This window comes from Erithacus rubecula (assembly GCF_903797595.1).
Source record: "Erithacus rubecula genome assembly, chromosome: Z".
Classification (NCBI taxonomy): domain Eukaryota; kingdom Metazoa; phylum Chordata; class Aves; order Passeriformes; family Muscicapidae; genus Erithacus; species Erithacus rubecula.
The window spans coordinates 70,724-97,445 of NC_136661.1; the positions used below are offsets into that span (position 1 = coordinate 70,724).

At 41.5% G+C, this 26,722-nt stretch overlaps 1 protein-coding gene across 1 annotated transcript; it reads left to right on the forward strand.

Moving 5' to 3' along the window:
- Positions 1-14,011: 14,011 nt before the first annotated feature.
- FXN (frataxin) lies at positions 14,012-23,260 on the forward strand. Its single transcript, XM_079330292.1, has 5 exons — positions 14,012-14,190; positions 15,346-15,428; positions 16,717-16,837; positions 20,167-20,264; positions 22,957-23,260. Exons 1-5 carry the CDS (start codon positions 14,056-14,058, stop codon positions 23,108-23,110), a joined length of 591 nt encoding a protein of 196 aa, XP_079186418.1. The 5' UTR covers positions 14,012-14,055; the 3' UTR covers positions 23,111-23,260.
- The last annotated feature ends 3,462 nt before the right edge of the window (positions 23,261-26,722 follow it).

A 26,722-nucleotide genomic window follows, 5' to 3' on the forward strand; every position in this document is an offset into this window, starting at 1 on the left:
AACATATCTCTGTGTGCCGTGGATAGCGACAAATGCTATGAGGTGTACACGCTTTCTACTTCGCTGTAGTTACACTGCTCTGTTGTTCTCTATGCAGAGATGAAAGAGTGCTTGGCACTCTTACAAGAAGGGAGGCAAAATGGTACAGAACAGAAGGTTTAAAAGAAAAGTCCATATCCCAGGCGTGTTTTGGCAGTAGCACAACCTTGGTACAGAGTGTTCTCTGTGAGCAGTAGGTGTCAGTTCAGCTCCATTAGAGGGAAATCGCTGCAGATAGCAAAGAGAGAACAAGGAAGCCAGAGAGCTTTAGTGTTCTCTGTGCTGCGTACCGGTTGTCAGTGACTCCTGGAACAAAGGAAGATCACCATCTGCTAACTTTGCTACTAACTACCAATCCGTCATGCAGCCTTCTGCAGTAAACATGACACTTCCCCTTAGGCTTCGAGATGCAAAGAACACACCTCTATGTGCAGTGGAAAGGGAGAAATGCTGTGTGGTGTGCATGCTTTCTCCATTGCTTTAGATACACATTCGTGCTTTTCACTATGCAGAATTGAAAGGGTGCATGGCACTCTTACAAGAAGGAATGCAGAATGGTATAGACAAGAAAGTTTAGAAGAAAAGTCCACATTCCAGATGTGTTTTGGTAGGAGCAAAACCTGGCTCCAGAGTGTTCCGTGTGAGCAACAGTCGTCAGTTCAGCTCCATTAGAGAAAAGGGGCTGCAGGACACAAAGCGAGAACACCGAAGCTTCAGAGCGCTAGAGTGCTCTCTGCAGCGCACCAGTTGATAATGTCTGCTGGAACAAAGGAAAATCAACATCTGCTATCTTTGCTGTTACTTCCCAATTGGTCATGCAGCCTTCAGCAGTAAACATGACACTTGCCCTTAAGCACCAAGATGCAGACAACACATCTCTAGGTGCAGTGGAAAGGGAGAAATGCTGTGTGGTGCGCACGCTTTCTTCTTAGCTTTAAATACACTTCTGTGCTTTTCGCTATGCTGAACAGAAAGAGTGCATGGCACTCTTACAAGAAGGAAAGCAGAATGGTATAGACAAGACGGTTTAGAAGAAAAGTCCACATTCCAGATGTGTTTTGGTAGGAGCAAAACCTGGCTCCAGAGTGTTCCGTGTGAGCAACAGTCGTCAGTTCAGCTCCGTTAGAGAGAAGGAGATGCAGGACACAAAGCGAGAACAAGGAAGCCTCAGAGCGCTAGAGTGCTCTGCTCAGCGCCCCAGTTTTCAGTGACTCCAGGAACAAAGGAAGATCACCGTCTGCTAGCTTTCCTACTACATACCAATCCGTCATGCAGCCTTGTGCCGTAAACATGACACTTGCCCTGAGGCTACGAGATGCAGAGAACACATCTCTATATGCAGTGGAAAGGCAGAAATGCTGTGTGGCGTGCACGCTTTCTCCTTAGATTTAGTAGCATTGTAGTGCTGTTCTCTAAGCAGCGTTGAAAGAGTGTATGGCACTCTTACAAGAAGGAAGGCAGAGCGGTACAAAACAGAAGGTTTAGAAAAAAAGTCCAATCCCAGATGTGTTTTGGCAAGAGTAAAACCTAGCTGCAAAGTGTTCTTTGTGAGCAGTAGATGTCAGGTTAAGCTTCGTCAGACAGAAGTCGCTGCAGATGGCAATGCGAGAATAAGGAAGCCGAAGAGCTCTAGAGTTCTCTGTGCACCGTACCAGTCATCAGTGACTCCTAAAACAAAGGAAGATCACCGTCTGCTAGCTTTGTTGCTACTTTCCAATACGTCATGCAGCCTTCTGCCGTAAACATGACACTTGCCGCTAGGCTCCAAGATGAAGAGAGAGATGTTGGAGTGTGCAGTGTGGTATGCACGCTTTCTTCTTAGTTTTAGATACATTTCTGTGCTTTTCCCTATGCAGAGTTGAAAGAGTGTATAGCACTCTTACAATAAGGAAGACAGAATGGTACAGAACAGAAGGTTTAAAAGAAAAGTCCATATCCCAGGCATGTTTTGGCAGTAGCACAACCTAGCTGCAGAGTGTTCTTTGTGAGCAGGCAGGTGTCAGTTCTGCTCCATTAGAGGGAAATTGCTGTAGATCACAAAGAGAGAACAAAGAATCCACAGAGCACTAGCATTCTCTGCGCAGCATGCGGGTTGTCAGTGACTCCTGCAACAAAGGAAGATCACCATCTGCTAACTTTGCTACTAACTACCAATCGGTCATGCATCTTTCAGCAGTAAATATGACACTCGCCCTTAGGCTCTGAGATGCAGAGAACACATCTCTGCAGTGAAAAGGGAGAAATGCTGTGTGGTGTGCATGCTTTCTCCTTTGTTTTAGACACACTTCTGTGCTTTTCGCTATGCAGAGTTTAAAGAGTGCATGTCACTCTTACAAGAAGGAAGGCAGTATGGTTTAGACAAAAAGGTTTAGAAAAAATCTCCACAATCGAGGCGTGTTTCAGCAGGAGTAATACCTAGCTGCAGAGTGTTCTGTGTGATCAGTAGATGTTAGTTCAGCTCCATTAGGGAGAAATCACTGCAGATCGCAAAGCAAGGACACAGAAGCCTCAGAGCGCTACTGTTCTCTGCGCAGCGTACCGGTTATCAGTGACTCCTGGAACAAAGGAAGGTCTGCTAACTTTGCTGCTACTTACCAATCCATCATGCAGCCTTCTGCCCCAAAAATGACACTTGCCCTTTGGCTCCGAGATGCAGAGAACACAGCTCTATGTGCAGTGGAAAGGGAGAAATGCTGTGTGGTGTGCATGCTTTCTTCTTAGAATTAGTAGCATTGCAGTGCTGCTCTCTATGCAGAGTTGATAGAGTGCATGCCACTCTTACATGAAAGAAGGCAGAATGCTACAGAACAGAAGGTTTAAAAGAAAAGTCCATATCTCTTGCTTGTTTTGGCAGTAGCACAACCTAGCTGCAGAGTGGTTTGTATGAGCAGTAGATGTCAGTTCAGCTCCATTAGAGGGAAATCGCTGCAGATCGCAAAGCAAGAACAAGGAAGCCAGAGAGCTATAGCGTTCCCTGTGCTGCGTACCGGTTGTCAGTGACTCCTGGAACAAAGGAAGATCACCATCTGCTAACTTTGCTACTAACTACCAATCCGTCATGCAGCCTTATGCTGTAAACATGACACTTGCCCTTAGGCTCTGTGATGCAGAGAACACATCTCTAGGTGCAGTGGAAAGGGAGAAATGCTGTGTGGTGTGCACTCTTTCTCCTTCGGTTTAGATACACTTCTGTGCATTTCTCTATGCAGAATTGGAAGAGTGCATGTCACTTTTAATAGAAGGAATGCAGAATGGTATTGACAAGAAGGTTTAGAAGAAAACTCCACATTCGAGCCATGTAACGGAAGGAGCAATACCTAGCTACAAAGTGTTCTGTGTGAGCAGTAGATGTCAGTTCAGCTCCGTTAGAGAGAAATCGCTGCAGGACACAAAGCGCGCACAAGGAAGCCTCAGAGCGCTAGAATGCTCTGTGAAGCGTCCTAGTTGTCAGTGTCTCCTGAAACAAAGGAAGACCTCAGTCTGCTAACTTTGCTGCTACTTACCAAACCGTCATGCAGCCTTGTGTCCTAAATATGACACTTGCCCTTAGGCTCCGAGATGCAGAGAACACATCTCTATGTGCAGTGGAATGGAAGAAACGCTGTGTGGTATGCACGCTTTCGACTTGGCTCTAGTTACACTGTTGTGTTGTTCTCTATGCAGAGATGAAAGAGTGCTTGCCAATTTTTAAAAGAAGAGAGGCAAAATGGTAGAGAACAGAAGGTTTAGAAGAAAAATCCACATCCCAGGCGTATTTTGGCAGTAGCTATACCTAGCTGCAGAGTGTTCTGTGTGAGCAGTAGGTGTCAGTTCATCTCCATTAGAGGGAAATCGCTGCAGATTGCAAAGCGAGAACAAAGAAGTCGCAGAGCGCTAGTGTTCTTTGCGCAGCGTACCGGTTGTCAGTGACGCCTGCAACAAAGGAAGATCACCGTCTGCTAACTTTGCTACTACCTCCCACTCCGTCATGCAGCCTTGTGCCGTAAACATGACACTTGCCCTTTGGCTCTGAGATGCAGAGAACACATCTCTAGGTGCAGTGGAAAGGGAGAAATGCTGTGTGGTGTGCACACATTCTGCTTCGCTTTAGATACACTTCCCTGCATTTCGTCGTGCTCAATTGAAAGAGTGCATGGCACTCTTACAAGAAGGGAGACAGAATGGTGTTGACAGGAAGGTTTACAAGACAAGTCCACATTCCAGGTGTGTTTCGGAAGGAGCAACACCTAGCTGCAGTGTGTTCTGTGTGAGCAGTAGATGTCAGTTCAGCTCCGTTAGAGAGAAATCGCTGCAGGACACAAAGCAAGGATACAGAAGCCTCAGAGCACTAGAGTGCTCTGCAAAGCATCCTAGTTTTCAGTGATTCCTGGAAAAAAGGAAGATCACAGTCTGCTAACTTTGCTGCTACTTACCAAACCATCATGCAGCCTTCTGCCCTAAACATAACACTTGCCCTTAGGCCATGAGATGCAGAGAACACATCTCTAGGTGCAATGGAATGGGAGAAATTCTGTGTGGTGTGCATGATTTCTCCTTAGCTTTAGATACACTTCCATGGTTTTCACTATAAAGTGTTGAAAGAGTGTATGTCACTCTTACAAGAAGGAAGGCAAAATGGTATAGACAAGAAGGTTAAGAAAAATCCACATCCCAGGCGTGTTTAGGCAGTAGCTATACCTACCTGCAAAGTGTTCTGTGTGAGCAGTAGATGGCAGTTCAGCTCCATTAGAGAGAAGTTGCTAGAAGACACAAAGCAAGAACAAGGAAGCCACAGAGCACTAGAGTGCTCTGCGAAGCTCGCCAGTTGATAATGCCTGCTGGAACAAAGGAAGATCAATGTCAGCTAGCTTTGCTGATGACTACCAATCCATCTTGCAGCCTTCAGCATTAAACATGACACTTCCACTTAGACTTCGAGATGCAGGGAACACAGCTCTAAGTGCAGTGGAAAGGGAGAAATGCTGTGTGGTGTGCATGCTTTCTCCTTAGCTTTAGATACAATTCCGTGCTTTTCGCTATGCAGAACAGAAAGAGTGCATGGCACTCTTACAAGAAGGAAGACAGAATGGTATAGGCAAGAAGGTTTAGGAGAAATGTCCACATCCCAGGTGTGTTTTGGCAGTCGCTCTACCTAGCTTCAGAGTTTTCTGTGTGAGCAGTAGATGTCAGTTTAGCTCTGTTAGAGAGAAGTCGCTACAGAACACAAAGCAAGCACAAGGAAGCTGCAGATCTGTAGAGTGCTCTGCGCAGAGTACCGGTTGTCAGTGACTCCTGGAAGAATGGAAGATCACCATCTGCTAACTTTGCTACTACCTACCACTTCGTCATGAAGCCTTCAGGAGTAAACATGACTCTTGCCCTTAGGCTCCGAGATGCAGAGTACTCATGCCTAGGTGCATTGCAAAGGGAGAAACGACACTTCATCTCTATAAGAGAGAAATCGCTGCAGGACACAATACGAGAGCAAGGAAGCCACAGAGCATCAGAGTGCTCTGAGCAGCGTACCGGTTGTTAGTGACTGGTGGTAAGAAGGAAGATCAACGTCTGCGAGCTTTGCTGCTACACACCTACTTGACATGCAGCATCTGGTGAGAAACATGATGCTTGTCCTTAGACTCCGAGACGCAGAGAAGACATTGGTGTGTGCAGTTGAAAGGGAGAAATGCTGTGTCGTGTGCACGCTTTCTCCTTAGATTTAGTAGCATTGCAGTGCTGTTCTCTATGTAGAATTGAAAGAGTGCATGGCACTTTTACAAGAAGGAAGGCAGAATGATACAGAACAGAAGGTTTAGAAGAAAAGTCCACATCCCAGTAGTGTTTTGGCAGGAGGAAAACATAGCAGCAGAGTGCTTTGTGTGAGCAGTAGATGTCAGTTCAGCCGCATGAGAAGGAAATCACTTCAGATCTTAAAGAGAGGATAAGGAAGCCACAGAGCGCTAGAGTTCTATGCGCAGCGTACCGGTTGTCATTGACTCCTAGAACAAAGGAAGATCAACATCTGGTAGCTTTGTTGCTACTTATCAATACGTCATGCAGCCTTATGCTGTAATCATGACACTTGCCCTTAGCCTCTGAGATGCAGAGAGATATTGGTGTGTGCATTGTGGTGTGCATGTTTTCTCCTTAGCTTTATATACACTTTAGTGCTTTTCATTATGCAGAGTTGAACGAGTGTATGGCCCTCTTAAAAGAAGGAAGGCAAAATGGTATGGACAAGAAGGTTTAGTAGAAAAGTCCACATCCCAGGTGTGTTCTGGCAGGAGCAAAATATAGCTGCAGAGTGTTCTGTGTGAGCAGTGGGTGTCAGTTCAGCTCCGTTAGAGAGAAGTTTCTGCAGGACATAAAGAGAGAACAAGAAAGCCACAGAGCGCTAGCATTCTCTGCGCAGCGTTCCGGTTGTTATTGACTTCTGGTAAGAAGGAAGAGCAACGTGCATGGTAGTCACAGAAGAAGCAGGGCAAACAGGCAGATGCACCTTACTTCTATACCACCTATACCGCACCATTTTGACTGGCTTCCTGTAAGAGTGCCATGCACTCTTTCAAGTCTGCATAGCGAAAATTACGTAAGTGTACTTGAAGCTGAGGAGAAACCGTGCACACGACACAGCATTTCTCCCTTTCAGCTGCACACACCAATGTCTTCTCTGCGTCTCGGAGTCTAAGGACAAGCATCATGTTTCTCACCAGATGCTGCATGTCAAGCAGGTGTGTAGTAGCAAAGCTCGCAGACGTTGATCTTCCTTCTTACCACCAGTCACTAACAACTGGTACGCTGCTCAGAGCACTCTGGTGCTCTGTGGCTTCCTTGGTCTCGCATTGTGTCCTGCAGCGATTTCTCTCTTATAGAGGTGAAGTGTCGTCTACTGCTTACACAGAACTTTCTGCTGCTAGGTTTCTCTACTGCCTAAATGTGTTTGAGACATGCAGTTTCTTCCTAAAACCTTTGTACCATATCAATCTGACTTGCTTCCTGTAAGAGTGTGATACACTTTTTCAACTCTCCAAAGCAAAACACACAGAAGTCAACCAAAAGTTAAGGAGACAGCGTGCACACCACACAGCCTTTCTCCCCTTGCACTGCACATACCAATGTCTTCTCTGCATCTCGGAGCATAACAGCAGGCATCATATTTACCACAGAAGGTTGCATGAAGACTACGTCTTGAAGCAGCAAAGCTGTCGGACTTCCTTCTTACCACTAATCACTGACAACCATGTGCTGTTTCAAAGCCTTTTGGAGAACACGTGCATTTAGAATGCCTTTGCTTCTGAACAGCTTTGCAACACTGAAGGTGCAGGGAGAAGACTAGAACAATATTTCAACATGGTCAATAGCTGGCAGCTGCTTTCTCATGGAGCAATAGCGACCTCAGCTGACGCCACTTGTGAACAAACTTCGGAGAGCACATTGGTATGTTCAGTGCAAGGGGAGAAATGCTGTGTGGTGTGCACACTTTCTCTTTTGCTTTAGAAACACTGTTGTACTGTTCTCTATGAAGAATTGAAAGAGAGCTTGGCATTCTAACAAGAAAGAAAGGTAGAATTGTATGGAGAAGAAGGTTTAGGAGGAAAGATCACATCACAATTGTATTTTGGTAGTAGCAAAACCTAGCTGCAGTGTTCTGTGGGAGCAGTTGATGTCAGTTCAGCTCCATTAGAGAGAAATCGCTGCAGATTACAAAGCAAGAACAAGGAAGTGACACAGCAATAGAGTTCTCTGCGTACAACACTGGTTGTCAGTGACTCCTGGAACTGATGAAGATCAATGTCTGCTAGCTTTCCTACTACATACCAATCTGTCGTGCAGCCTTCTGCCCTAATCATGACACTTGCCCTTAGACTCCAAGATGCAGAGAACACATCTCTATGTGCAGTGGAAAAGGAGAAATGCTGTGTGGTGTGCACGCTTTCTCTTTTGCTTTAGAAACACTGCCGTGCTTTTCGCTATACAGAGTTGAAAGAGTGCTTGGCACAATTATAAGAAAGAAGGCAGAATGGTATGGACAAGAAGGTTTAGAAGAAAAGTGCACATCCCAGGCGTATTTTAGCAGGAGCACAACCTAGCTGCAGGCTGTTTTGTGTGAGCTGCTGATGACGGTTCATCTCCATTAGAGAGAAATCGCTGAAGATCACAAAGGGAGAACAAGGAAGCCTCAGAGCGCTACCTTTCTCTGCGCAGCATACCGGTCGTTATTGACTTCTGGTAAGAAGGAAGATCAACGTATATGGTAGTCATAGATGAAGCAGGGCAGACAGGGAGGTGCACCTTTCTTCTATACCACCTATACTGCACCATTTTGAATGGCTTCCTGTAAGAGTGCCATGCACTCTTTCAAGTCTGCACAGCGAAAAGTACAGAAGTGTACTTGAAGCTGAGGGGAAAGCGTGAACACGACACAGCATTTCTCCCTTTCCCCTGCACACACCAATGTGTTCTCTGCATCTCAGAGCCTAAGGACAAGCCTCATGTTTCTCACCGAACACTGCATGTCAATTAAGTGTGCATTAGCAAAGCTCGCAGACATTGATCTTCCTTCATACCACCATTCAATAACTACCAGTACACTTCACAGAGCACTCTGGTGCTCTGTGGCTTCGTTGTTCTTGCTTTGTGTCATGTAGCGATTTCTCTTTAATGGAGCTGGACTGACATCTACTGCTCACACAAAACACTCTGCAGCTAGGTTTTACTCCTGCCAAAACACAGCAGGAATGTGAACTTTCCTTCAAAACCTTCTTGTCTATACCATTCTGGCTTCCTTCTTGTAAGAATGACATGCACTCTTTTAACTCTGCATAGCGAAAAGCACGGAAGTGTATCTAAAGCTAAGGAGAAAGCATGCACACCACACAGCATTTCTCCCTTTCCACTTCACGAAGAAGTGTGTTCTCAGCATATGGGAGCCTAAGGGAAAGTGTCATGTTTATGACAGAGGGCTGCATGACTGATTGGTAGTTAGTAGCAAAGTCAGCAGATGGTGATCTTCCTTTCTTCCAGGAGTCACTGACAACTGGGGCACTGCGCAGAGCACTCTAGTGCTCTGAGGCTTCTATGTTCTCGGCTTGCGATCTACAGCGATTTCCCTCTAATGGAGCTGAACTGCCATCTACTGCTCACACAGAACACTCCGCACCTAGGTTGTGCTACTGCAAAACACGCCAGGGATGTGAACTTTTCTTTTAAACCTTCTTGTCCATACCATTCTGCTTTCCTTTTTGTATGAGGGCCAAGCACTGTTTCAACTCTGCATAGTGAACAGCACAGTAGTGTGACTAAATCTAATGAGAAAGCATGCACACCACACAGCATTTCTCCCCTTGCACTGAACATACCAATGTGCTCTCCGAAGTTTGTTCACAAGTAGCGCCAGCTGAGGTCGCTATTGCTCCATGAGAAAGCAGCTGCCAGCTATTGACCATGTTGAAATATTGTTCTAGTCTTCTCCCTGCACCTTCAGTGTTGCAAAGCTGTTCAGAAACAAAGGCATTCTAAATGCACGTGTTCTCCAAAATGTGCTTTGAAACAGCACATGGTTGTCAGTGATTAGTGGTAAGAAGGAAGTGCAACGTCTGATAGCTTTGCTGCTGCAAGACATACTCTTCATGCAGCCTTCTTGTGGTAAATATGATGCTTGCTGTTATGCTCCGAGATGCAGAGAAGACATTGGTATGTGCAGTGCAAGGGGAGAAAGGCTGTGTGGTGTGCACGCTGTCTCCTTAACTTTTGGTTGACTTCTGTGTGTTTTGCTTTGGAGAGTTGAAAAAGTGCATCGCACTCTTACAGGAAGCAAGTCAGATTGATATAGTACAGAGGGTTTAGAAGGCAACTGCACGTCTGAAACGTGTTTAGGCAGTAGAGAAACCTAGCAGCAGAAAGTTCTGTATAAGCAGTAGATGACACTTCACCTCTATAAGAGAGAAAACACTGCAGGACACAATGCGAGAACAAGGAAGCCACAGAGCACCAGAGTGCTCTGGGCAGCATACCAGTTGTTAGTGACTGGTGGTAAGAAGGAAGATCAACGTCTGCGAGCTTTGCTACTACACACCTACTTGACATGCAGCGTTCGGTGGTAAACATGGTGCTTAGACTCCGAGACGCAGAGAAGACATTGGTGTGTGCAGCTGAAAGGGAGAAATGCTGTGTGGTGTGCACGTGGTTGCAATTTTAGTGCGGGAGAAATCCCGAGCATTAGGGAAATTTAGCAGGCAGGAACTCAGTGTAAGCCACAGAGTCCTTGACAAAATCTGAGGTTTATTTCTCTGATATAAGAAGGTGAATTTAGCACTTTTGTAATGTCTATTTGGAGGAGGGGTTTGGCACTCCAAGAATAGCCAGGCTTCTCAGTGATAGCATCTTTAGTCTGGGAGAAAAGCAGTTCAATATGGAATTTCAGCAGGGAGCAGCTCAGACTCAATCCCAGGGCCCTGGACACAAACTCAGGTTTATTTCTCAATGAAATAAAATTCAGTCCACCAGTTTTGTAATGTCTATCTAGAGGATGATTTTGGCACTCAAAAACAACCAGGCTTCTAATTGGTGGAATTTTTAGTCTTGGAGAAATCCTGATCCTTCGGAAAATTTAACAGGAAGAAACCCAGTCTCAGTCCCAGGACACAAACAAGGGCCTGTTTCTCACCAAACTAAAGCTCGCTTCACCACTTTTATAATTTTATTCTAGAGTAGGTGTTTGGCACTCAAAGAACAACCAGGCTTCAAAGTGGTGGCATCTTTAGTCTGGGAGAAATCCTGATCCTTAGGGAAATTAAGAAGGCACAAAGCCAGTGTGAAGCACAGGGCCCTGGACAAAAAAGAGTGGCTTGTTTCTCCATGAAATAAAGCGCAATTCACCACTTTTGTAATGTCTATTTAGAGGAGGTGTTTGGCACTCAAAGAACAACCAGGCTTCTCACTGGTGGCATCTTCAGTCTGGGAGAAAGCCAGTTCAATGTGGAATTTTACAGGCAGAAGCCCAGTCTCAGTCCCAGGGCCAGGGACCCAAACTCAGGTTTATTTCTCAGTGAAATGAAGCTCAATTCACCACTTTTGTAATATCTATTTAGAGGAGGCTTTTGGCACTCAAAGAACAACCAGGCTTCTCACTGGTGGCATCTTTAGTCTGCAGGAAATCCTGATGCATAGAAAAATTTAACAGGCAGAAACCCAATCAGAGGCACAGGGCCCTTGACACAAACATAGCTTTATTTCCCACCATATTTTATTTATGACCCTGCAGTGCTTCTGCATATGGAACTCCTTCACAGGTATTTTATACCACCATAAAAAGGTACTCATACCAATATTGTGGTATGGACAACATTAACCTAAGAAACAGGAATCGAGATGAAAAGCATTAAGAAAACCATTGTTTAAATTGCTAATCCCTAATTTCAGCCCTTTAGAAGTTTGTGTGACTGATCCTTGGTTGTTAGTAGCATCTTGTAAAACTCACTAACTTGAACTTTACATTTGAATTAAATTTAACTGTTGCTAACTTTTAAAAATATTTTGTATGTGAAATTGCTAATACTAGAGAAATTATTTAATAATTTATTTGTCATTAACTTAGAAAATTAAATGATTTGTCAATAACCTGAAACCACAAGATGAACATTTCTTATTGAGAGTTCTGTATGACCTAGATGACTAGAGAAAAATCACTATTCAACTAGTTGGATAATATGAGAAAACATCCAAGGTTCTTTTTATAGGAAAAGCAAGGTATATAAATAAGCACCATATTTAAATAGATTAAATACTACATAAAAGAACAGGTATTCCTCTCTTCTTCTAGCTGTTTCCCCCTTCCCTACCAAGGTATGAAAATCAGTAATTTGGTTTACCAATGTATTCTGTGGCCTGATACAAGTCATTTGTTCCTACAAGCCTTATCTCAGTCTGTAAACCATTACTCCTGTAGAAACCAGCAAGACTAAGAATAGGTTGTTCGTAAGGATCCAAAGAGTATCTTAAATTTGCTTCATGTATGAAAACATCCGCACAAAATACAACAAGAACACAAACTGGGAAGACACTGGTAAGAAAGAAAGAGTCTATTGAAAAGAAACAAGAAGCTGGCTAAGTTAGATAACAATTAGGTACAAATAGCTTTTAGCTAAAACAGACTTCATAATTTCAGCTGAAATTTGTGCAAGTGGTTTGAATTGAGCTTTTTTCCCCTTGCGTAGAGTAAAATAATTTAGGCTTATAGAAAAATATTCCAAAGTTACAAATCTTGGTGAGAAACTTGAAAACTTACTCCCTAATGCAGTGGGAGATCATAGAATCAATAGAAAAGTTTGGATTGGAAGGGACCTTTCAAGGTCACTTAGACTAATCCCTCTGCCATGAGCAGGGACATCTTCAACTAGATCAGGTGGCACAGAGCACCCAGTTGCTTACTTTAATAAGAGTTTTTGAAATATAAAAATGCATTACACAGTAACCAGCCATAAGCTTCTGAATGCTTGTATGCTTTTCATATTTATGGTTTTTACTTGCAATGGCTGCATCTCTTGGTGTTGTCCTGTGGAAGGGTCTGAAATGACTCATCTGTGCTTCCACAGAAACTGTTTAGGCTTTTAAAGAAACCTTTTTATAGGAATTATTTCTTACCTCTCATCTACTTGGCAAACCTAGTTTATTTCTTTCAGTTTGAGTAATAATACGACATGTCTGGCTGAGACTCTACATTTTCACATACTGTTGATGGTATGGTGGGAGTGTAAATTATGTGCTTTATCTTCCCTTTGAAACAGGGGATTTAAGGGTTAAATAGAATGAAGAGTAGAACATATCGTATCAATTACTTTGTGCTTATAAGGAAAGGAATGCACGATAAAAAGACCCTTGATTTATAGATTTTGCAGGGCTTGCAAAAATGAAGGGGGCCCCTCTTCGTAAAAGTGCAGAGTCTGCAAAATATCACAACCGAAAGACTACAGCACATGCGTAGAAAGACAAGGTGAAAAGTTCAACAGCGAGGAAGACTGCTGTTCTTCATCATTTTCAGCTCACCGACTCATCTAGAGACCAGCGACCCAATAAACTACGCAGCCGTAATGAATATGCAACTGATTTCCATACGGAGCGGGGAGCAGGCGGGGCAGATGATCAATATGTTTAGGCGATTTAGAATATGCATGAACTTCCTAGATAAATAGAACACTAGAAACCATGTAAGGTACACAGGATTTGGGAAGATGCTCTCCCCCTGCATCCAGCGCTGAATAAAATACGTACCTACTCCACAACTTTACAGATTGTGAAGTTTATTTCCGTGCTTCACCTTTACTGGCTCAGCAAAACATTTTACCTGCAGGACTATGATCAGAATACTTCCTGTCACATAAAAAAGTCTTAGAACGGGTCCCTGAGTAAAAACTCGGTGCGTAGAGTGGCCTCTAATTGGTATTCTTCAAAGGCTCCAGCTTCTTGTAAGCCTCCTCAGCGGAACTGCTCTGCCTGAGCAGATGCCGGCAGAGATCCGTCCAGGAGCGATTACTGCCAGCTCCGAGGATAGGAGTGACTACTGCCATCTCTGAAGGCCGCACCGATTACTGCCGGCTCTGAGGACAGAAGCGATGAAGGCGCTCAGTGCGGGCGGCCGCCTTAAACGGCTGCCGCAGCTCGCTGTCTTTATGACACGTCGGGGTCGAGATGTCCCCGAGGGGAGCGTGAGCAGCACACCGGGCCCAGCACCTGGTTCCTAGGGACAGCCGTGCCAGTGCCGAGGGAAGGACACCTCGAAAGCCTCGCCGGGCAAACAGGCTCCAGTACACCTGTCTCGGTAGCAAAGCACTTTGGTTTGATTTATCCTGGGGCTGCTGAGGGTGGAGCCAGCAGGGGCTGGGGACAGGATCAAACCTGCCCATTGCTGCGCACCCGAACCGCCCTACCAGGCCCGGCCCGGCCCGGCCCGGCCCGCGCGGCCCCTGCGCGTGCCGCGGGGGGGGGGCGGAGGCGCGCGCAGGACCGGCCCCGCCCCAGCGCTTCCGCAGCGGCCCGGGCGCCATGTGGCGGGCGGGGGCGGTGGGCGCTGTGCGCGCCGCGGGACGGGCGGCGGCGGCGGCTGGGGCGCGGCGGTGCGGCGACACCGGGGGCGCCCCGAAGGCGGGCACAGCCGCCGCCAGCAGCGGCCGCAGCACGGTGAGAGAGGGACGGGCGGACGGCGGGGGCGAGGCGCGGCCTGCGCGGCGGCGGGCGGGGCGCCGGCGACCGAGCGCCGGCTGGGGCAGGCGCGGATTACCGAGCCGGCCGCCGGCTCTGAGCAGGTCAAGCCCGCGGCATGCAGCGTCGGCCTCCTCCCTCTTTCTCTCTCTGCCGCCTGCCCTCGGCCTTCGCCTTCTCTCCGTGCCTCAGGAGCTGCCGCCCACGGGAGCTGTGCGCTCGTCCGCCGCCCCTCTCCAGGCGCGGAAGGCGGTGCTGGCCGCCCTCAGCCGCCTGTGATTCGGGGAGGCTGCTGCCGGCTGCGTGCTGGCACCGCTGTTGGCAGTGTCCGGTCACAATCCGGTGCACGCTGATGGAGTTGTAGCTTCTCAGCCTGGATAGAGTCCGAAAGTGCTCGTGGTCTTGTAGCATTTGTTTCTGTAGGGTAAGGGGTGCGGTCAGACACCGTGGTGTATTTTCTTGGCCTGTACTGTTGTGTTACCGTTCTGACCTTTCTGCCTGTGTCGAGGTTTTGGAATAACAGGCAACTCATTGGTAATACGTGTGGATAGATGGTACACCACATTGGGAGAGATGGCGTGTGTTTTGCTCTTCTGTGCTTGAAGAGAGGCTGATACAGCTCCTTTGCAAATGTCACTTGTTTTTCAACTCGGTCTGAAGTTTTCATGAGTACACAGAAAGTAATCATGAGTGCTGTTCTGCCATTAAACCGAATGTTCAGTGCCAGTTGGAAGAAAATAGAAATCATGCCATCTTCCTTTCTTGGTGGATAGGAAGGTTCAATGTTTGTGTTTATTTCAACTTAATATGTTCCTGGCTTCCAGCAGAGGGATGTTGTTGGTAGTGCAGCATTTGAGTAGTGGATACTTAAGAAAATCTGAGCCTAAGCCTAGTTGTCTGAAGTTGTTCAGTAATTCTGTGGTAGGGCAATAGAACAGTTGGAATTCCTTCCATATTAGCTCTCTGATAGTGAATATGAACATTTTACTTTAGAATGGAAAGGACTTCAAGGAGCAGTTTAATTTATGTTATATAATTCGTATGTACATATGTATATGTATGTATATAATTTTATTATATACGTTATATGCATTTTAACTTTAATTCCATTTTGCTTCTGCTTAATTTAAACAGCAATTACAATTTTCTTCAGATGTGAAAAGCAAGACTGTTCGGTTCATGAATTTGAGAAATGCAGGAACTGTGAGTGACACAAGGTAAAAATGCGTTTTTTATATATTAATATGAAAATATTGGTTATGTATTTTAGAATAACTTATATATTAATAAGTAATACTAACAAACTAATGTAATGTTGATTTGATGTAAAGGACAGCTACCATTTCAGCTGAAAGCATTTTGTGTGAATTTGGGAAGTCGCTTAACAAATAACTTGTGTACCTAAACGCAGGTGTCTAGCACCATTTCACGTATGCCAGAGGATATGAAATTTCTGCTTGTTCTGATAGGAGGTGACACAGCATGTGTTAGGAGATTCTCCACTTCTGATGCAGCAGTTGGAGACACAGTAAAGTATTGTGTAGATATTTGAAATGGCTCTTGCCTTTATGTGCCTAAAGTGGACCCTGAGCCAGTACATGAATACTGCCCAATCCAAAGGCTTTCTGTTCTCCATGCTCCAGGGCATTTTTGGTGTCCCTCACATCAGTGAAATAGAGCATATTTCAGTTACTGGATAAGAAACTTTTTAAAAATATATGTTTTCTATTACTAACTGGTATATATTATATATTTGGCCCATGGTAACTGCTTAAGTGCCATAAACATTAGCAAAAATAGATATTATTTTACTGACAGAGGTGGAACAACTTATGTGATTTAATTACATTTGGTTAATTAAACTGTTTTACACTTTGTTCCAGTAAAGAGGAAAAGAGAAATGATCTCACAGGTGCTTTAAGTCTTACATAATGGCCACAAGGCTGCTTTGAGACTCTCTGGAGAAGACTGTAATGCATAAGTGCTAGTTCATAAGTGCAGTTTAAATAACATGTAATTACCAGTTGTGTAGGTAATTCCAGTTGAGAAAGCAAATGCTGTGCATAAACATGACATGTGACAATGACATTTCTAAACTGTGTATGGCTGCAGCAAGTTTTGTAGAGTCAAATTACATATTTCTAAACAGGACATGCTTTTATCTCTCTCTGTAGAGTTGAAAACTAAGCAATTCTTACACAAAGTCCTTTTATAAAAATACTTTATTTTGAAATTTGATGGTTTTTACTAAATGGAGGTTAGTATAGCTAAGAAAATAAGTACCTTTTCCTCAGTTGAGAGATCTCTAATACCAATTAATTTCAAAATTTCACCTCCATTTATAAGGTGGGTTGTTACCTACATCACCTTAAGAAAAGTGACTAATTGTTTTATAAGATCATTTCATGGTTACAGTTTAATCCAAAGTCTTGGTATGTTTATATTGTAGGGAAAATACTGTCTTCTAATTTTCCTCCTAATTATGGACTTCTATGTCATTTGTAGCTCTTTAGATGAGACCACTTATGAGAAACTGGCTGAAGAAACACTGGATTCCTTAGCAGATTTCTTTGAGGACCTGACAGATAAACCTTTTACCCCAGAAGATTATGATGTTTCTTTAGGGGTATGTTTTAAATGTTATATTACCGCTGTAATTATTGCAGGTTTTTTTCTATTATTTGAAGGAGAATTTTAAATTAGTCACCTTAGTGCTGACACTGAAAATAAGAGTTTTTACACATTTATTGTATACTGACTGGGGCAAAAATTCTAGTGAAAAGTAACACATACTGTTGTGTGATTTAGGGTTTTAAAATTTTTCATGTTTAGAGGAAGATATAATATAGAATAATAAATAAGCACAAGAGGACATGTAAGCTATTTTCTAATTTCTAATTTTTCCTGAACAGGCATAGATATCTGGCATAGCAATCAGTTCCCTTTTGGTGTATTCTAGAACACTAGGCCTACATGACATAGTGCATCACATATAACTCTTAGAGCAGTTTCTTTGATTGCCCTGAATGCAGAGAAGCAGCGTGTCTTAACCAGGTGTATGTTTATCCTGGCTTTACTGATGACAGTCTGTGCTGGAGAGAAGCAGCAGGCAGGTGCAGTGTTGTACAGGTTGTTGCAGTAGTGAGACCAGAGAATACTACTGTCACGGGGAATATTGTATGGCTGGAGCTTCAGTAATCTGCTCTTTTACAGGAGCACAACTCCGAATAAAATGTCTGTTTTATTTGTACAGGGAATTTATTGGTTTTTATGTATCCATTCCTGAAGTGATCTGTGTGTTACAGCACTCGACATTATTTGGAGAAGAGTGCTTTTTGTCCCCACACTACTGTCTGCTACACAGTCTTTCATTGCTGCAGTTCTGTAGCTCCCTCTTCATGTCTTGCCACAACAAGATTGCTTTCTCCTGGAACTACTAGTTAAGGTTTTGTGCTCCAGGATGTTGAATCCAATTTGGGTTTCATGTATTTTGGACAAAATACAAAACCCAAACAAAAGTCTATAGTTTACTTCCTTATGTGTAGCTTTGTTATCATAATTTTCATTCTGTGTTTCTAATAGCTAGGATATAAAATAATATATTTCCAGTAGATTTCTGTTTAGCAAATACTACTTGTTGCTTTAATTAGTATGTAGATAATGTTGCAGTTAATTGCTTTTCTGGTATAAAGCATTGTTTAACCATTACTCTTCAGTATGTTTTAGGATATCAACACCTGTTAGCCATAACTGTCCTAGAACAAAAATCAGCAATGTTTAAAATTTACCTCTCTAATATTCTTAGACACTTCAATGTGTTAAGCTGATGAGTCATGTCATTATTTTTTTTTCTCCATCTGCTGTATAGTGGATTATGTTTGACACTGACTTGTGAAGCTCAAGAGGTAATACTTTTACATCTTAATTTTTGCCAGTGGCCCCTTATTATATACACAAGATGATTACAATTAATGTGCTGTTATTTCTGTTGAAAGCAGAAGGTTAAATATCCCAAGTTTTAATTCTAAACAAACAAGGTCAGTGCTGCAGGAAGCCACAAGGTGGCGAATGTAATAAAGGTCTGCTGTGCCTGTTGTAAATATGACTGCTTTGAGAAATTTATATCTTTGTGTTCAGAAAAAAAAATCTCCTTAGGAGAATATTTTTGTTACAAGGAACTAACGAACATTCATCCAGTAGTACAAAAAAGTACAGCAGTATTTCTTAAGATATGATTAAAGTATCTTGCAATTTAAGTTCTTAAAAAAATTCAAGTTGCATTTTCTAGTATTTCAGAAGTACTGTAAAATGTGTGAGGAAGTGTTTTCAACACCGCCGTAGAGGGTAGTCTCTATCCTTTGCAAGGATAGAGCAACAGTATTTGCTAACAGCTGACACATGGTATAAATAGTATAATTTTTGTTAACTCCTTGAAAACCTATTTACTTATATACTTGTACATATATTTACCTATATACTTATTTCTATAGAAACATGTAGCATAACATCATATAACATAATGTGCTGAGTACTTAATATGGGATTACAAACCACATAGAGAATGCTGAAACCTGTATATCATTATGCATTATCCATCCTGTTCTTGTTCTGCTGTATCTCTGCAATTGTAAGACCACTGAGATATGGAAAACTTGAAATTCTCACAACCAGAGAAGTAGCTTGTTCTTCTCCTTCTGTGCACTGTACTAATGTCCAATAGAAATAACTGGCAGGACAAACCTGATGGAACTTTTAACTGTTTTATTACTCTTTTATTTTTATTGTTTTGGTCACATATAAATACCTTAAGCACAGAAACAGCATGGAAATTAAGATAAAAAATCAGATCCTGAGAGTATTACTTTATGCCTGGTGATACTTGAGATGTGTCAAAAGCCAGTAACACTGACTTACTTTGTAGGGGAAGGAAGCTTTGAGTCGCTGCTCATGCTACAGAATATGTTGGCAGGCAGTAGATACTCATACCTGAAAGTATTTTTCCCCATAATGAGTTTTTATAGATATCAAATAGCCCAAGCAATGATAGGTGGGCTCTAGTAGTATCTTCTGAAGTATGAAAAGTATGATATCCTTAAAGAAGCTTTATTGTGCTATAGGGCTTGAAATATTTGAGATACTGTGAACTAAATAAATTACTGTCTGAATCATCACATTGCCCTCTATAGAAATATTTCCCTTTTTAATTAGTATAATTCAGATCACCTTTAGATCAACTCCCGTCCAAATATTGTTATTTTTTCACTATTAAAGTCAGAACAGAAAATATTTTTGTCAGTTGCAAGAAACATGAATCATGTTGCCAGTAAGAAATTAGAGCAAAAGAGAGAAAATAAATGTTCACTAGGATAATGGTCTAAAGATGGCATAACCAAAGCAAAACCAGACTTATGGAAAATGAGAATCATGGTATTTAGAACTGAACATTTTTTCAGGTATGAATGAGAATTATCAAAGAAAACATGTGTTTGTTCCCTGTTAAACTGTTACAGTAAGTGAAGAAAAGTAAGGTAAAATTGCATGGCTTAGAAATCTAGCAATGACACATAAAGCTTCTTGACTTTGAATCATGTCAGTTCTGCATTGTTCATTAATATAAAAAAGTTGTTATTGGATGTTTTAATCATTGCAAAATGAATTGCAAATCTGGTCCTTTCAAGATGCCAGGTTAAGCTCAAGAGTATTCTTTAAGTAGTACCACTGTGGGTGGTACGAACACTAAAATCAAACTCTTACCAGAAGGTTTAAGGTAAAGATCAGACTCAAAGATACGCTAGATATTATATTTTTAGTATGCAATGATCATTCTCCCTAGCTATTATTGTTTGGGAGATGGTTGAGAATCTGGTATGTAAGTTTCTGCCACTGCAGATGAAGCAATTGTTGTCAAATTAACAGGATACAATTTTTTTATTTCTCGTGTTTTTGTCTTTCAAGAGTGGAGTACTAACAATTAAATTGGGTGGAGACATGGGAACATATGTAATCAATAAGCAAACACCAAACCGGCAGATTTGGCTGTCCTCACCCACTAGGTAAGTTAGTTATGTAATATCTGCAGACTGGGTGGAAATGTAATTCCACTAATTTACAGCATGGCATGATCATGTAATATCCTTTTCATAAGTAACCCTTCTACTCTGTATATTCTCAAAATGTGTTACAATCTGAATTTTCAGTAGTGGTTTGGTGTAGGGCTTTGGGGCATACTGCAGTATTATTGGCATACCTAAATTAATATAGGAAATGTGTAACAGAATTTTCATATGCTGTTTCGGCCCAAAACCATTGTCTACAGGAATACAGCTTCCTCATAGGAAATATAACTAGCAATGATTAAAAAGAAACAAACAAAGCTTCTGTTGGAAAAAGGGTGATGATGATGTCATCATCTAAACTTCTCTTTGTGTTTTAAACAGGGTGGCTCCTTCCCTTTTAAGCTTGTGGGATTTCCTGCTTTATATGTTTATGTATGCCCACACTGGTTGTTATTGTCAAGCATCTGTTTTTCACAGGAGCCTTAGCTAGCTGCTTCCTCTGCCTTTTCTAATGCTGTGTTTTGATCCATTCCAGGTTTTCTGGTTGGTTGCAGCAGGGAGGGCAGCCAGATAAGTAGAAATATGCTGTAGCTGTCCCCCCTCAAAATCTGTATTCTTTGCCACTACACCTGGAAAAGAGCCCAGGGAGCTAGTAAGGAACCAGGTGAAGGAACCAGCTTTTAAGATTTGTGTCACTGACTCGCAGACTTCATCTCTTTATGAAAACCAGAATTCAGATCATTCCTGTCCTGTTTAGTTCTTGTTGAGCTAAGACATACACGCACCAGAATATGGAGTTTGATGAAAAAAAATATTTTTTGGTTTTTTATACTCCCTTAACTGGTATTAGATAAACTGTGTTACTTTCTGGAACATGACGCTATGTGTTTGCTTATTTCCTAATTTCTGAAAGGCAACTCCAGCAAATACTGTATGATCTGAACTGTCATCTTGACTGTAATATGCTGGGAAATGAAAGAAGCAAGTGCAACTGCCGGTAATTGCTTCCATTGAATGTTTTGGGGCATTTTTGCAGTAAATACTGACCTTTAGTCTTTAAGAATATATCCCAAGGGAGACAAATTTGTCAAGATGTGAGACATTTTTCTTGGATTTTTTTTTTTTACCATCTGTTTGCTATTGAGAATCTGTATACCTAAGTGAAAACTTTACTTAGTTGGCAGTCACAAAAAAAAAGGGCACAAGGGGATGTATGCAACTTGGCAGCAGTGTGATTGCAGTAATTTAATGTAGCTCCTGACTGAAAACACTTGCCAACCTTACAGAATATTAGCAATACCTTAATGTGATATTTTAGTTCTTTTCTCTTATGGTTGAAACATATATGCAGACTTGCCATGAGAAATACATTTAATCTATATTTAACTTGGAAGGCAATTTATAGAATTCACCAGATCTTTGCTTAAACTATTAATTTGAAAGTTACATTTGTACAGTGTTTTGGAGATTCATACTTCAGCTATGAAGGTGCTTCATATGCTAACCTTATTTATCACTGATATTTACTGCATAATATTTAAAACCGGTTCAAATAACATACATCTTTCTTTGTTGTTGATTAAATGGTCTGTCTGAATCTGACTTTTGTGAAAGACAGGATCCCATTCCATCTCTAGGTTCAGGAGAGTATAAATGTAAGTGTTGCAAAGGTGAAGTAAGAAATTCTTAGTAAAATAACTGGAGCACATAACCCTGATCAGTTACTACTTCTGATACAGACAGAATTCTGTGAAAGTGACTTGGATTTGTGCTTGCCTTTTTAACTTCTTATACATTGATTAGTGATTGGAAAGTTCATCATTTGACTGTTGTAACTCAGGAAAGTCAAGGTTCAGGTCAGTGTTTATGCTTGTAGCTAGAGAACCTGCAGATTGTGCTTATGTATGCATAGAATAGTCTGTTTTCTAGCAGGCTTTGCCTGTTGACTGAGTTCCAAGGCACATGTCCTACAAGATCAAGGGTTCCTCCGTTTATCCCAGGTGGCCATTTCATTCCTTTCTGTTTTCTTTGCTTTGCTGATATTAACTGCATTGAGTACCTTTCAGTCATTATCCCATTTGACATGTGGAAAACTGGGTGGATAGCAAGGTCCGGAATAGAACCCATGTGTTCAAGATTCTTTCTTAATACTTTATTTAGGCCTGGAAAAGCCAAGCCAGGAACAGTATAATAGTGTTTTAGTTACAAATCTCCCATGTGCCAATATATTTGCTATCAGGGGCTAAATTATTTTGTTGCATCTAAAATGAAATTATTTGTGCTTTGCTGTGCTTAGAATATCTGCAAGAACTAATCAGTGGCATTAAATTATACAAATACTTGTTGTGATATTTATGTGCAGGAAAATTGCATCTGTGAGGGAAGAATGGGATAAAGGAAGAAATTGTGGGGAAATCAGTGCCAAAAGCAGGAAGGCAAAGTGCTTGTCTCCCCTAGGAGTGATGGATGTATCTTGTCACCTGTATATCTGTTTGATGGCTTAGTAGTTCTTGACATATCAGGCCTTTTCTGCTCCACTTCCTCAGAATACCCACCCATGTTCCCCATGCTATTTTTTCCTTTTCCTGGGCACTGTGTGGTATACATTATGCATACAGTCTTCCAGCAGGTCTCCTGAAATAATTTGTACTTACACAGTGTGTGATGTTTTGTTGTGTTTTTTTTCTAGTGGGCCCAAGCGCTATGACTGGACTGGACGGAATTGGGTGTATTCTCATGACAGAGTATCTCTTCATGAACTACTATCAAAAGAGTTTTCAAAAGCTTTAAAAACTAAATTGGATTTGTCCTGCTTAATGTATTCTGGGAAAGAAGATACTTGATTGTATTCTACCTCATGAAAGTTTAGACTTTAACCTCAAGCCAAGCTCTTTTCTTGGACTGAAGTACCTGAGCTTAATTCTGTTGTTTTTCTTGGCATCAATATGATGTGCAACAAAAATGAAAATAATATATTTTTTCTTTAGCGCTCAGTCTTTGGATTTCTGTGTGCTGTTTGAATCTGTGGCCATGTAGTACCTGTGGTTGAGGTTGCCCATCCTGTCACTTCATTTTTTGCTTTCTTTCTGCAGAAGTCGTGAATTTTTAGTGTCTATAGACTTGTTTGCATGACTGACCACCTAGTGACTTCTGACCAGCACACAGGCACTGAACTTTTGGTGAAACGTTCACCCAAAACAAGATATGCCTATGAGTTACATTGACATGAATTGTGGTACTGTGAATGTATTGCCTCAAAAATTGTGGTTATTAGAACACATCATAGTCAGATTTAACCTGTCATAATGCATGTAATGGAAGTTATTTGTTCTTCAGAGAGTAAAAATACTTTTCTTTTTTCATAGCTGAGCAAAATTAAGTTCATGGTAGTGAAAATTTGCACTCATTTTATTCTGCTGCATTTCTTAAGTGGTTTTAGATCATCATGTATCACCATGATAGAGGAAAGCTCCCCTAGCACCATGCTGATGCAGAAATTTCTTAGAATCAAGTATTTTTCTTAGGCTGATTAAGCTGTCTTCATCAGGCTATTAAATATGTGAAGAAAATAAACTATATACTCCGGATCTTACAACAAAAACGTTTTAAAGAAATCATGACGGCAATACTTCAGCAATTGCACTGTTGTGAAAGACCTAATTGTTGACTAATGCATGAGGGAAAAGTTGCAGATCCTATGAAAAATGTCCAGTGCACAATACTTGTCTTTTTGATTTCTCTGATGCTGTAGTTAGTTTGGCATGATTCTCTAACTAGTTTTGACGGGTAAGGATTGATTTTTGTCATTGAAGAACAATAACTGTAAAGTGTTCTTGGCCAGTATTTGCATTTAGAATATAAGCATTGTTACCTGCTATTTCCCACTACTAAACAGAAACGTTTCAGTGGAAGTAGCTCTTGGTTAATGGTGCACGCTGTTTGCATACATTCAATATAAATTTCAGCTGTACTGGATGAGGTAAATACAATGACTGACAGATCTCACTAAGGTAAAAGTAAAGCATGTTTTTAAAAAAGTGCAGGGAGGCAAAAATAGAATATGTTTTTGCTGTTCTGAATTTAGAACACCGAAGATAATTTATAGAATATGGAAATATGTATTTTTGTGTATTTATAGAATATGGAAATAGGTATTTCTGTATAGTTACTTTTATAATATTTCGTTTAATCTCCTGCAATTTCAAATAGTCATTTAAACATGTTTGTGTAGAAGTTAATGACTTGATACATAAATCAAGGATACCTGGTTGTTCCTGTGCCTGACCATGTGTAATTATTTTTTCCAGCTGACTTTTCCAAAAATTATTTTCCTACGTATTTGCATGCAATTTGACCACTAACATGCATCTGATTCACATTTGGAAGTTCATTCTCCATTCTCTCATGCCTGGTAGAAAAGTTTATATCAAAACAAAATTGCATGTAGAATTCTTAATTTGTTATGTAAGGTGTGATTTGAGGGCTTGATGATAAGGGTGAGGGCCATAGACATGAGCATACTTTTGAATTCTTTTTGTTTCTTAAAGTACTGGAAAGATCTTGTCCAAGTGTGGCCAGTGAAGGTGGATTTTATAAGAGCAGTTCAACTTTCACAGTTTACATGTCTTGCCCTTCATCTGTAATGCTACTGCTATTTATGCAAACCATTTCCTGGGTTTAGGTATCTGAGTAACAAATTGATTTAATCTTAACTGGTGAAGATAAATAGTGTGAGCAAGTTAGAATGAGTTGTATCTCGATGTACCAAATGAATCATTGGACATGCCTCATTTTTTGCTTTAATATTTGCATCAAATTGTGAGTAGGGGCAAGGACTCCCATGTGCTGTCACACTTGTGCAATGGAGGCACAGAATGAGCTCTGATCCTAATGTCAGACTGTTTATTGCCCCAAGACAAGTACTGTACTGTACTGTTTTTTACTTCCATAACTTATGGAATAAAAAGATTGTTGTATAGTTCCCCACCTGACATCATGTTAGTAGTTTCTTACTTCACCTCTCCCAAAAGAAATAGCTGCAGGACTGTCATTAAATACAGGCTATGCACAGACAATATCATTAAGAAACACTGTGTTATGGGCATTACTTTTTCCCACAAAGTAGTTGTTCCATTGTCGGTGAAGGAGAACATGCAGAATATTTTGGAAGGATGAGTACTGCCATACACAGCTTTACTGGCTGCCCAAAATCAGCACATAAACTGGGGTGTGTTGGGCTTTTATTTAAGTATACCGGAATTTTCACCAACTGCTAATCTGACCCTTTTTTTTAAATGGTTTTGGCTTACACTCTGAAAGACCTAGTATGTCCAGCCTTTCTAAAATTCATTGTTAGCTATGTGCCAAGTATTCTTTGGAAGTCTCAGTTCCTTCATGTAGTCAAGCCTACAGCAATTGTATGCAGTCTGATCGCAAAATCCCACCTTTGTTTGCCAGGAGATATGTGCCCAAGTTCTTGTTTGGTGTTTGTTCATTTTCTTTTCCACTTGTGGGTAATTTGAAAGAAAACATTGCCTCTTCTTTGCAAGATTGTTCCATGTGATAAAATCATCGCATCTTATTTCCTTAAAATTCCCAGTGTCTTTTGGCAGCTTCAATAAATGGGGTAAAGGCCTGTCCTGAAGGGGAGGAAGCAGAGTAAGAGAAAGGGGGTTTACAGGGAGGTCTGTGTTTCATTATTTCTAGCTTCTGGTTAGTGGTTGAGCACCATGATTGTGCTAACCAGCTTTGTAATATGTGGGAGTCCTGGGAAGGAAGGTGGAGGCTTGCCAAAAACCTGGAAGAACATTCAAAACAGTAAAGGAAGAATGGGAGGGGCAGAAGCAAAGGCTATCAGGAAGAAATTAGCTTTCCCAACAGCTGATGTCATTGGCAAGGCAGGGAGAGACATGGGGCAAAGTACTTTGTGTGGCCCTTTAGGGAATGGTGTTTTAAATTTACCCCACACCAGTATTTATAATTTTAATGACAGATATGGGGCAAAGTACTGCATGTGACCCTTTAGGGAGCGGTGTTTTAAATTTAACCCACACCAGCATTTGTAATTACATGTTCCAGTCCATTTTGCTATTGAGATTTTTAAAACTCCTGTATAAAGGTAAGAATAAATTGTATGATGTAACATCCATCTCTCTCCCAAATTGTCTTTTATGCAAATTGTACTGCTGGCAGTTGTAGAACAAAGACAGTATTCATGCCTTTTACTGAGGGAGGTGGCCAGTGGAGACTGCTTTGCTGGGGATAGGATAAACAGAGCCATGAACAATTAAAGTATTCTAAATAGTTACTAATTACAAATTTCTTTTTTAAATTCAGGTTAATTAAAGAGAGACAAGTTTAAATAAGAAAACAATAGATATTTAAAATAAAGCATATAATGTTGCTGCCCTCTCCAGTTTGCTGAATTGATTTAAAAATTTTTTGTATCATGGTAA

Bases quoted from the DNA above. Each gene is read 5' to 3' on its own strand.
- FXN (XM_079330292.1), top strand. From the start codon at position 14,056: ATGTGGCGGGCGGGGGCGGTGGGCGCTGTGCGCGCCGCGGGACGGGCG. The intron at 15,429-16,716 runs GTAAAAATGCGT...TGTCATTTGTAG, and splicing joins GGAACTGTGAGTGACACAAG to CTCTTTAGATGAGACCACTT. The intron at 20,265-22,956 runs GTAAGTTAGTTA...TTTTTTTTCTAG, and splicing joins TGGCTGTCCTCACCCACTAG to TGGGCCCAAGCGCTATGACT.